This window comes from Eptatretus burgeri, chromosome 5 (genome assembly GCF_056783735.1).
Source record: "Eptatretus burgeri isolate ZD-2024b chromosome 5, Ebu_testis_v1, whole genome shotgun sequence".
NCBI lineage: Eukaryota > Metazoa > Chordata > Myxini > Myxiniformes > Myxinidae > Eptatretus > Eptatretus burgeri.
This window is the reverse complement of record NC_140965.1, coordinates 123,894,009-123,906,508: the sequence shown is the minus strand read 5'-3', so window position 1 is coordinate 123,906,508 and position 12,500 is coordinate 123,894,009. Positions and strand designations below refer to the sequence as shown.

General features: G+C 43.7%; 1 protein-coding gene across 5 annotated transcripts in view; it reads left to right on the top strand.

The window, feature by feature from the left end:
• Positions 1-12,500, top strand: part of BICC1 (BicC family RNA binding protein 1) — a 360,705-nt gene that overhangs the window by 91,618 nt on the left and 256,587 nt on the right. For all 5 annotated transcript variants that reach the window (XM_085883538.1, XM_085883536.1, XM_085883537.1 and 2 more), the window contains exon 2: positions 1,417-1,463. In XM_085883538.1, coding sequence (XP_085739664.1) covers positions 1,417-1,463 — 47 coding nt within the window. The remainder of the gene's footprint in view (positions 1-1,416; positions 1,464-12,500) is intronic.

Here is a 12,500-nt window from a genome sequence, read left to right as displayed (position 1 = left end):
ATCAATTTCTGAACATTTAAGCAATGGAAGGTGAGCTATCTAGGGAACAAGCACTTATCGACATAGCTGACTAAAGGAACCTGTATGTTGTGTGCAATCGAATTCCAAATTCGTAACTATATATATATATATATATATATATATATATATATATATATATATATATATATATATATATATATATATATATATGTGTGTGTGTGTGTGTGTGTGTGTGTGTGTGTGTGTGTGTGTGTGTGTGTGTACACATGCATTATCCCTGACAGGATGGTGCAAAGGTAGCATACTTAGGTTTAAACTATGGCTTGGTGCTTCAGTTCACAGGCAGGGCCTTGCATCACATTGTGCACATTGTCCTTAAGGTAGGGACCCATATGTTCTCATTCCTTGGTTAACATTAAAGATTCATTGGTGTCCTTTGGTGTGGAGAAGGTAAGCTATCACTACCAGGCACTCTTGCCAAAGTGAAATTCCTGCAGATCTTTTTCATCTCCAGTGAAGGCATGCCCCTTTATAAATGATGCAACTTGTGGGCCGAACTTTAATTGCATCCTTCACCAATATTCATACCTGACCACGATTTATTTCTCTACCAACAATACTTAAAGGGATCCTGGCTTTGCCCTGTGTTACCTGGTCAAGTTTTTTTTTTGTCGGGGGCTAAAACACTTCCTGCTCCACTGATATCCTGCTCAACTCATTTCTGTTGTCCTGTTTGGCCATCAGACATTTACACGATACTGTATATAGATGTATTGCTCTGCAAAAGTGAAGAAATTCAGGAGAATATTTGTACAAAAAGAGATCACACGGTGAGAAAGCAATGCATTACAAGAGATGAAGCACATCACCCCGCAGGAAGCTTATTTGCACTGTGGCATTATTTGTGTAGGTGGGCACCTTGCAGCCAGTGAACGGATGCTTTATCAGTATGGACAAGGAGCAGAGTATTATGTACACATTCCAGGCCATGACATCCTGTTTACAAAGATAATATTTCGTTTTGCTTTCTTTACAGCATTTGATGTTCTGCAGGGCTCTTCTATCAACATTGAGGAGTTCCTTCGAGGGCTGCTCTTGCATCGTTGTTTTAACCCAAAGGATATCATTTCTTGTGTATAATCCTCGTGCATGGATGAAGCACGATTCGATTTCCCTGTATTCGGTGGTGTGTGGGGATGCGTAAAACATTCACTTGGGACATCTCTTCCTGTGCCACTTGTATCGATTTATCGTGTTTGTGCAATTTTGAACATACTTTCAGTCTTTGTTTAAACTTCTCTACAAATATGCTTATTTGCTCATGAGGTTCAAGGCTTATGCCCAGTAACCTGAAACCTGAAGGTTAGGGGTTTAAATTCCGTTCAACTTTCCAGCCTAACTTTACCTCTTTAACCTTCCTCATCCTATTCCCAGCTGCGGAGGCAGGAAAGGGTGAGAGTGGAGAAGAATTTTTCCAGAAGGTAACCAAGCTTCTATTTTCCGAATATCATTGGACTGTTCTTTAAGTAATTCACCAATGAAAAGTGAAGTGAAATTCAATGTGAGTATGTGAGTACACGTGCTGACAATTGCAATAAAAACACAAAACGCTTGGAGAAAAAAAAATGTCAAAAATGATCTTTGCATTCCACTTGAACACCAGCGCTTTGGTATGACTATCTCTTTCTAAGGATAATATCATTAGTATTTTTTGCCTTGACAGGATGGTGTAGAGAGCACTTACCTTTGTAATGTCTGCTCTGCATTAGATTCACGGCTAGACTATGAACCTTCAAATTGGTGCTCAGTGCAACATCCCTCAGACGGATGTAAAGCTGCGGACCTATTTGCTCGTATATTCATACACCATGCTCTTTACAGAGTGTTGGCTCTGCCGAAATGGTTTATTGACGAGGCTCAAGTCCTGGACGGGTCACCGCTCTTACTCAGGATACTCCACTGAGAGTGCAGGAATTTGTAATTTGTTGAATGTTCTTCTGATAGCTTGATTATTCTTCGCCTGGGATGCGGTGGGATAATTTAAGTCTACCAACTCATGGTAGCAGACAGGACTCCCAGTTGAACGTCAATCAGAGCGACAGCACACACATCGATGCCTCACCCTGCCTGCAAAATACCAGGATGATGGTTTAAATTTACCCGGGCTGAGATTCGAACCCAGGCTAGACAAGTCAGAAGTGAGTGCACATACCTTGAGGCTATGCTTCCAGCCTTACCATTAATTGGTGGATTGTAATAATACAATGGTGTCTTGTGCAGAGATTTGATGATAACCTACATTCTGGCCAAATGACAGAAATTCCTGCCTAACCCAAAAGAAGCGCTTCCATCAGTGGCATTGTTGCCTTTCAAATTGAAGCAAACCGATGGCTACATCTTGCCTATGAGAGAAGTAGAACATGAGGGTTCTTTAAACCATTGCTTACGACCTATTGGCTTGAATGCACTAAACGACTACGACCTATTGGCTTGAACAACTAAACGAAGCAAATTTGAGTCAAGTTTGTACTTTGGTAGTAGATATGCATGTAGTGACGGATCAGTCCACTGCAGGTGTTCCGCTCTTTATGACTTGCAAAGTCGAAGATTTTTCAAGTGCATTGGTCAGTCAATTTTGTTATTCTGTCTGTCTGTCTGTCTGTCTGTCAATCGCCGACAGGTCACAATTTTAAACCTATCTTCACAAAACTTCACCAAGTTGTAGAGGTGTTCCCAACTGAGAAGCCTATTGATTTTGAGGTCAAAGGTCATCTTGAGGCAGGGTTCGCACGCCTCCTAGAAAGTCCTTAAAACTCCTGGAATTCAATTCCTATCCTGGAATGTCCTGGAATATGCTTAAAAATCAAATTGAACTCCTGAAAACTTAAAAAATTACATTTTGGATTTCTGACGATCACCTTGTCAACGTCTCGGGTGACTAGGGTTGCGTCAGGAAGGGCATCCGGCGTAAAACATGTGCCAAATCACTATGCGGATCACACAGATGATCCGCTGTGGCGACCCCTAACGGGAGCAGCCGAAAGAAGAAGAAGAAGAAGAAGACCTTGTCAACGTCTCGAAGAATAAAAGAACCCAAGAATAAAATAAGCATTGTGCGTCTTTTTAGAGTCTATAACACTATAATGTGCTGTTAGTAAAAATAAAAATTATATATTTTTATTTTTTTATTTTTAATTCTTCAATTTTATTGTATTTGCAACAAACATGAACCGTTTTTTTTGTAATTACGTAAAGATTGGTATTCCCGCCAGTAAACCAACGGCTCTTCCATGCTCGTAGTACTTATACAGCGCCTCGGCATTTTTTGGCGTCAGCTCGCATTGCCTTCGAGGAGTGCCGTGCGCATACGCATAAAACTGTGTGAGCACAGGCTCAGCCCCTTGTGCAAGTTTAATCTCGCGGGAAGTTGACTCGTGTTGTTCTATTTCCTAAATCATGGCGGCGTCGGATGTCATCGTTCCGATGGTGATGTTACCTGATGGTGAAAAAAGTAAAACGATAAAAAGTTAACGGACATTATCGGACTAAAAAATCGACTTATCAGAAGTTAACTGGTCCGATAATGATTTAGAAGTTAACTTCAATAATTATCTGTTATCGGATTATCGCTTTTGTGCCCAACATTGTTGTTTACACACTTCAGCGATCGTGAACTATGCCCCCCGGGAAGTGCATATTCGCCGAGCGCTGGCTCAAACATCCGGAATACGTATCTTGGTTGGAGTGCGGCACAGATAAATACAGTGCAAAGTGTAATATCTGCTTGAAAATTTTCGACATTTCAAACATCGAACATGCCATTCGGAGCCACGGAAAAGGATCGAAACACAAGCAGTTACTGGAGCAAAAGAAGGCAGCTGGTGGATGCACCATTCGAGATTTCTTCTCTGGATCATCGAAGGCAAATGAAGGGCAGGGGAGCACAGCTGCTCCAACTCCAACTCAACCGAAACCCTCAACTGCGCCACTAACCTCATTCGTCAGCCGTAACGATTGCCTTACATCGGAAGTATTGTGGACTCTTAAAGTGGTGAACTCCCACAACTTTTTTAATTCATGTACAGATGTCTCGTCCTTGTTTGCGCAGACGTTTCCAGATTCAGAAATTGCGAAACATTTCTCCTGTGGTGAGCGAAAATGTGCATACTGTACATGTGCAATTACGGTATTGCACCATAGTTCAAGCATCAACATTACGAAAAAAATTCTGATGAAGATGGTTATGTTCTTCTCTTCGACGAAAGTCTGAATCAAAATACGAAGAATAAACAAATGGATATACATGCTCGAATATGGGAAAAGAATCAGGTACTGTAATTAATTATGCATTAATTATATTATACATGTAATGCAAGTTCCAAAATATGACACTGATCAAAATATGACTGACTTTATTAAAAATTGTGCCAAAAACTCCTGGAAAAATTGAATTTATTGTCCTGGAAAACTCCTGGAATTTATTTTTAATGTAAGTGTATGAATCCTGTTAAGGTCAAGTTTCTAAAATTGTCATTTTTCATCCGATTGACTTTAAAATTTAAACAGCAATTGCATCGTGCATCACTGAATTTGGAAACCAACTATTTTTGAAGTCAACAGGTCGAAGGTCGACTCATGGTCAAACTTCTGAAATCATCAATTTCAATCTGAAAAATAATACATTTTCATCCGATTGACCTGAGCTTTGATTAAGATTGTCATTTGTAATCTTAACGAGTGCAGGCCAATAGGTGCATGCCCATAGGTGCGTGCCAGTATGTGCAGCTTCGTTCTTTCACTCTCGTAAACGACGACTGGATTGGGGCATTGTTTCAATTAGATTGGACCAACCGTATCATAAATGGCCATAACTTGGGAAACACCTGGGAAACATACTCAGGTCCCCAGCGTCAATTGTGACGTCATATCAAATGAAGAAGAAGAATTGTGACGCCCCTCTCTCTCGCCCCCTCTCTCTCCCCCCTCTTGCCCCCCTTTCTCCCCCCTCTCTCGCCCCTCTCTCCCTCCTAGTCTCGCTCATCCTCTCTCCCTCCTCTTTCACCCCTCCTCTCTCCCCCTCCTCTTTCGCCCCTCTCTCTCGCCCCCACTCTCACCCCCTCTCACCCCCTCTCACCCCCTCTCACATCCCCTCTCCCATCCCCTCTTTCGCTCCCTCCTCTCTCCCCTCTCTTGAATGACGTGAGAGGTGACATGATGCCTCCTCTCTCTCACCTCCTCTCTCTCACCTGCTCTCTCTCACCCCCTCTCTCCCTCCCCTCTCTCCCTCCCCTCTCTCACCCCCTCTCTCCCTCCCCTCTCTCACCCCCTCTCTCCCTCCCCTCTCTCACCCCCTGTCTCGTCTCCTCTCTTGCCCCCCTCTCTCGCCCTCCTCTCCCCCCTCTCTTTCCCCCCTCCTCTCTCCCCCCTCTTCTCTCACCCCTCTCTCTGTAAATGTATTCACAAATGTCGACCAAGCACAACAATTCATTCAAACCTTGGGGAAAAAACAGCTTTCAAACCCTTGGGAAACAGCTGTTTCCCATGGGAAAATTCAAACCTTGGGATTAATTAATAATTTGAACAATTAATTCAAACCTTGGGAAAAAACAACTTTCAAATTTTGGGAAACACTTGGGAAACAGCTGAAACGGATGAAGAACGATATCAAACCTTGAAAAGGCACATACTCAGGTCCCAGCGTCGATTGTGACGTCATACCAAACGAAGAAGAAGTAAAAGTGTGACGTCAATCGTGCAAAAAAAAAAACATTGTTACGTCATTCGTGAGGTCACAGCACCGTGTCCTGTCATTGGTTGACAGACATTATTGGTTGACAATAAATAGGTCGTTATTGGTTGGCAGGCATTGGTCATTGTATCACGTTATTCTTTTTATTACTGCCAATTATTGTGCTATTATTATTATTAATATTATTATTATTATTAATATGCTGTTGTCATTATTCTGAGATATCTTTGGGAAAAAATGGCATGATAAGGTGGTGCGATATATACACCTTTCCAACACTGAAAAAGCAATAAAATGGCCGTAACATGGGAACCGCTCGTCCGATTAATATCAAACTTGAAAAGGCACATCCGCGGATCCCCGGCAATATTCCTGGCAAGTTTCAATCAGATCGGACCAGCGGTTGTCGAGAAACGGCGGTCGCAGACAGACAGACAGACAGACAGACACACACACACACACACACACACACACACACACACACACACACACACACACACACACACACACACACGGACACACACACATTGCTGGAATTATAGATAGATGAGATGGACAATTTGTATCAATGGCAACCTTTTGGAAAGAGGGGGGGGGGTGGAATTTGCAAGTATTGTGCTCTGCACAATGTCGTTTTCTTGTGTGTTTATTTTCTCGTCTTCCATGGATGTCTTTCTCAAATTGCTAACTGCACTTAACTTTCCTTTCCTTTCGAGATCTGAAGGATGGTGAGTACAGATTTTTAACATTGTTGTTCTCAAACCAATTCCAAACAAATACAGCTGTAGTGCACGATGCATTTTCATGCAAATAAATGTAAGGTCTCTCACTGGATTGTTGTATTGAAGCTGGTAACGTAGCATTGTTCAAACTGTTGCAATAATACACGTTTATGAAATGCATGCTGTTTTGTGATGTGATTTAAAGCACGCAGGGAGGTTGAGAGGTTTTGTTTCAGGTGGTGTCCCAATACCTAATTAGGGCTCCAAGCCGAAAGGCTGGAAGCCCTATTGTAATCGGCCGATTTATTTATTATTGTTATCATTATTATTATTCCGCCAATTTTTGTACCAGAGCTAGCAAAGTAACCACAGGCTCGATTTAGTTGAAATTTTGTATGTGTATGACGACAGTTAAGTTCTAGATATGTAAAAATTCCCAAGGCCGTGCGTGCGTTTTTGCGTACGTTTGTGTGTGCATGTCATTGGAGCCCGACATTGCTGCTTGCAGCTTTAATTATACTGTTGGAATTCACTGTTTTGAGTTCATTTTTCTTTTCCCAATTGAATGGTTTGGGTTGAATTTCCAGAGCTGCTCACTCTGGCCAACCTGCACTTGGTAAGTGTCCCAACTGTCAAGTCCTACTGAATGTGCTATCGACCTGAGCTGAGGGAGGCCTTCATCTTGTAATGGACTGAAATAGGCCAGTTTACTGTTTCTGGTCTGTAGTGCAGGTTTCTCGACATGCTTACGTTATTTGGTTTAAACAGTGATGAATTCAAACTATAATTGCTATCATAACGCTGTAATAAAAAATGCAATGTACCGTCGTTGAGAAGGATGTTCTTTTCAACATACAATTCACCTGTACCATTTGATAACATGCATTATGAGTTGTCCTATTATAACATTTTCATATTTATGATTTATTATCACATGATTATCACATAACCCGGTGTGTACCCCGGTCAGAATAGGTACACCGTATCCCTGCGTGTCGTAAAAGGCGACTAAAAGGGTTGGCGTCAGGAAGGGCATCCGGCCATAAAAAAAACATCGCCTCAAAAGGAAACCATGATGAGTACAACTGATGGGCAGGGTACAGCCCGAAGTACCCCGTGGGGGTCCTCACCCCCTCTTGTTAAAACTCAAGGTGGGGAACCCAATGGAAGCAAGGGAGGAAATTTTTCCATTTATGATGACCAATCGTCTGATGCCCCACGTGGAGATCGGTTTCTGAGGTTTGGTACATGGAATGTAGGGACAATGACAGGGAGATCTGGAGAAGTGGTTGAAACATTGGTCAGAAGAAGAGTGGACATATGTTGTGTGCAGGAGACACGGTGGAAGGGAAGTGGTGTGAGAATGGTGAAGGGAAGTCAGGAGCAGAAGTACAAGTTTATGTGGCAAGGGTGCCCGGAAGGCGTGCATGGTGTTGGTGTAATGTTTTCTGAGGAGTTTGTAGACAGTGTAGTGAGTGTGACTAGAGTGAGTGAAAGGTTGATGATGGTGAGAATTGTGATCGGAAATCTCTTGGTGAACGTCATCTCGGGATATGCCCCGCAGGTCGGTCGAAGCGATGAAGAGAAGAACATGTTCTGGTGTGCGATGGAGAAGTTGATGGAAAATGTGAAAGATGAGGAAGTTGTTGTGGTTGGAGGAGACTTGAATGGACATGTGGGAAGGAGTACAGACGGTTTTGAGGGAGTCCATGGGGGTTATGGATATGGTGTGAGAAATGGAGAAGGTGAAAGGATCTTGGAGTTTGCTGATGGAGCTGATTTGTTGCTCTGTAATACTCAATTCCAGAAAGCGAATAATAAGCTTATTACATACACGTCAGGTGGGTTGACGACAACCATTGACTACCTGATGGTGCGTCAGCGAGATAGGGGAAACCTCCGGGACACAAAGGTGATCCCAGGGGAGGAGACTGTTTCGCAGCACCACCTGGTTGTCTGCGATATAAGGGTGAAAGGTGCGCGGAGAATTCGGCGGGTGAAGTACCAACCGAGGATGAAGGTGTGGAGGTTGAAAGAGGCGACAGTGAAGGAAGCATTAAGAGAGAGGCTGAGTATGGTTGAAGATGATGTGGTTGAGCTTGAAAGTGGTTGGATGTCAATGAAAGATAGTCTATTGGGAGCCGTTGGTGAGGTATGTGGATGGACAAAAGGACCACCGAGGCACTTGGAAACATGGTGGTGGGATGATGAAGTTGGAAAGACGATTGAAGAGAAGAGGAAGAAGTTCAAGGAATGGCAAAAGGCAAAGGATACGGTGGAAGAAGAGGCAGCACATGAAAGTTATAAGGAAGCCAAGGAGGCTGCAAAGAAAGAGGTTGCAAAGGCGCAGGAGGCCCATTGGAAAATGTTTGGAGAACGCTTGGATTCGGAGGAGGGTAAGAGAGCGGTATTCAGGATCACAAAGTAGATAGCGAGAGAGAGAATTGATGTGACGGGGGTGAGTTGCTTGAAGGATGAAGTGGGACAAATTCTTGTGGATTCAGATGGAATTAAAGGAAGATGGAAGAGATATATGGAAAGGCTGTTGAATGTAGAAAATGAATGGGATAGAAACATCGAGAGTAATCCAGTTTGAGGACCAGCAGAGAAGATAACTGAGAAGGAAGTTGAGGAAGCTATAAGAGCAATGAAGAGTAGAAAAGCAGGAGGGCCGACGGGAGTTGTGGGAGATATGTTGAAGGCAGCGGGAAGTTGGGGTGTGAAGAGAATGACAGAGATCTGTAATCTGGTGGTGAGAGAAGGCCGCATTCCAGTGGATTGGGAACTGAGTACCCTCGTCCCTCTGTACAAGGGGAAAGGTGACCCTCTGGACTGTGGCTCCTATAGAGCAATAAAGTTATTGGAGCATGGAATGAAGGTATTGGAAAAGGTGTTGGAGAAGAGGATAAGGAAGAAGGTAAAGATTGACGAAATGCAGTTTGGATTTATGCCAGGAAGAGGAACGACAGATGCAATTTTTATTGTAAGGCAGTTGCAGGAGAAGTACATGGAGAAGAGGAAGAAGTTGTTTTTTGGGTTTGTTGATCTGGAGAAAGCATTTGAGAGGGTTCCACGTGAAGTAATGGCATGGGCATTGAGGAAGTTAGGAATGGAGGAATGGTTGATCAGAGTAGTGATGGCCATGTACGAGAGAGCACGCACAGCTGTAAGGACGAAGGATGGGAACAGTGGTGAGTTTGAGGTGAGGGTAGGAGTGCACCAGGGGTCGGTACTAAGTCCACTTCTATTTGTAGTTGTGATGGAGGTGCTGGCTCGGAGGGTAAAGGAGGGTTTACCGTGGGAGCTGCTGTATGCAGATGATCTGGTGTTGATTGCAGAGAGTATGGATGGACTGAAGGAGAAGATGAACAAGTGGAAGGAATGTATGGAGGCAAAAGGTTTGAAGGTGAATATCGGAAAGACGAAGGTGATGGCAAGTGGTAAAGCATGTGGTGAGGTGGAAAGGACTGGGAAGTGGCCGTGTGCTGTGTGCAGGAAGGGTGTCGGAGTGAACTCCATTCAGTGTACAATGTGTGCTGAGTGGGTTCATCGAAAATGTAGTGGGGTGACAGGGTCATTAACCAGTGTGGCAGCTACATTCAAGTGTAAGGTGTGCATAGAGGGAGCAGCAGATGAAGGAATTGTTGAGTTGGATCTTGGAGATGGTGTGAAGCTGGAAGGGGTGAAAACATTTTGCTATCTCGGAGACATGCTGAAAGGAGAAGGTGGATCAGACTCTTCGACGGTTGCTAGAGTGAGATGTGCATGGAAGAAGTTTCGGGAACTGAGTGGCGTGTTGACAAAGAGGGGAGTGTCGTTGAAGCTGAAGGGAAAGGTGTATGCTACATGTGTGAGGAGTACGATGATTTATGGGAGTGAGAATGGGTACTGAACATGGAGCAGCAACAAAGGCTGGAAAGGGTGGAAATGCGAATGGTTCGGTGGATGTGTGGAGTATCGTTGAGAGAGAGGAAGACAAATGATGACTTGCGGAAGATGATGGGAATAGAGTCTGTGATGGAGGTTGTGAAGAGAAACAGGTTGAGATGGTTGGGTCATGTGTTGAGGAAGGATGAAAGTGACTGGGTGAGAGGAGTGTTGGAAATGAGTGTAGTCGGAAGTAGAGGACGGGGAAGACCGAGAAAAACTTGGCTAAATGTGGTGGAAGAGGAAATGTGGGCAAGGGGATTAAGAAGGGGAGATGCAGAAAACAGGGTAAAGTTGAGAAGATTGTCATGGGGCCCGCAAGGCTAACCCCCGCTTTAGCGGGGAAAATGGCCTTTAAATGCTTGTGTGTGTATCACATGATTGGTACTTTACTGTATTCATCATGCACCATGAAGTTTCACTTCTGTATTTTTATATTTATGGAAATGGATGTTAGATGTACGAATAAACCACAAATGGTACATTGAATTCTGAGAAAAAGAACAAGTAAGCAAGTTATAATCAGAACTCTTATGATGCTGTCGAAATATTTCCGGTGCAATGGTGACCTATATTGATCTCTGAGTACTCGCGATGATGCGGATTGAGTGATAGATCTCAGCATGAAGCAATCATTAACGACACATGTAATATTGAGTTCCGGGTGTCCCCTGTTATCTCTTGTATTCATTGCTGTTTTTTTGTGATTAATCTGATGCATTTCTATGTATATTTGTATATATATATATATATATATATATATATATATATATATATATATATATATATATATATATATATATATATATAAATATGTGTATGCATATATATATAAATATGTATAAATATATGGATGCATATATATATATATATATATATATATATATATATATATATATATATATGTATGTATAAATATATGTATGCATATATATATATATATATATGTATGTATAAATATATGTATGCATATATATATATATATATATATATATATATATATATATATATATATATATATATATATATATATTGTTGCGGTTGAGGAAATTCGCAAAGCACCATTTAGGTCCCGTAGGTGAGATATCTCTGTAAGTACATGTGTAGTTCGCCCCAAACCCATTGTTTGGAGGGAATAAATGTGATTCATTCGGGCTGCAACCCTTTGAGATAGCCGTTTTTCTGTTCCATCGTTATTTTGAACCAACCACGTCTCAATCGCTATCACACAACAACCACCAACCACAATGCCGCTTCACAACAACAACAACGCCAACAGCCACGATCTGCACCTTCACAACTCGCTCCCACAAACATTGCATCACTGCCATTCTGTACGGCACCATGGCCATAAACCACCACCATAAACCCTCCACCACCTTCACCTCTCTCCTTCTGCGGCCATTCCCGCACCACCTGTGAGCACCGAGCGTCGGGCTGTCCTGGGCTCGTACAAGGTACGCGCCGAGCCGCGAGTGCAAAATGCGGCCTTTCCGAGGAGAATTCGGATCAGGAATGCTGCACGCCCACTTCTGATCCGTCCAATCAGCAAGTGCAGGGCAGTTTGGCCCCGCCTCCAGGCGCGTCTGTGTGGAATCGAGATATGCAAATTCTAGGATCAGGGGAGATTCACGCCCCCTTTTCTCCGTCCAATGGGCAAGCGTGGCTCCAACCCCGAGCTCGTTCTGATCCAGAAATTTGCATATGGGTTCTCCTGCCACCCTAAAAAGCGCCGAGCGCGGGGCGCATCTGTGCAGAGTCGGTTTGGGCAGAGTCGGCCTTGGAAGAGCGGAGAGTGGCAGAAAAGGCCGAGTCGGCCTTGGAAGAGCGGAGAGTGGCAGAAGAGCGGAGAGAGTTTTGGGCAGAGGCAGTTTGGAGCGCGGAGTGGAGTCGGGAGGCGAGGGCGTCCCGGCGGTTTTCGGCAGTTGGCTGAGGAGAATTGGGGGAAGAAACCAAGGAGCTCGGGTCCAAGGCAAGGAAGACGGCGGTCGGCGACGAGGTCGCGGTGGAATCGCTCGTCACGGGACCCAAGCAAGCCAGCTGTACTCTTTCCCCAGAGCATCAACAATTCCCCCCCCCCCTTTTTCCCCCGCACTGAGATAGTGCGGAAAGGGGGCCCC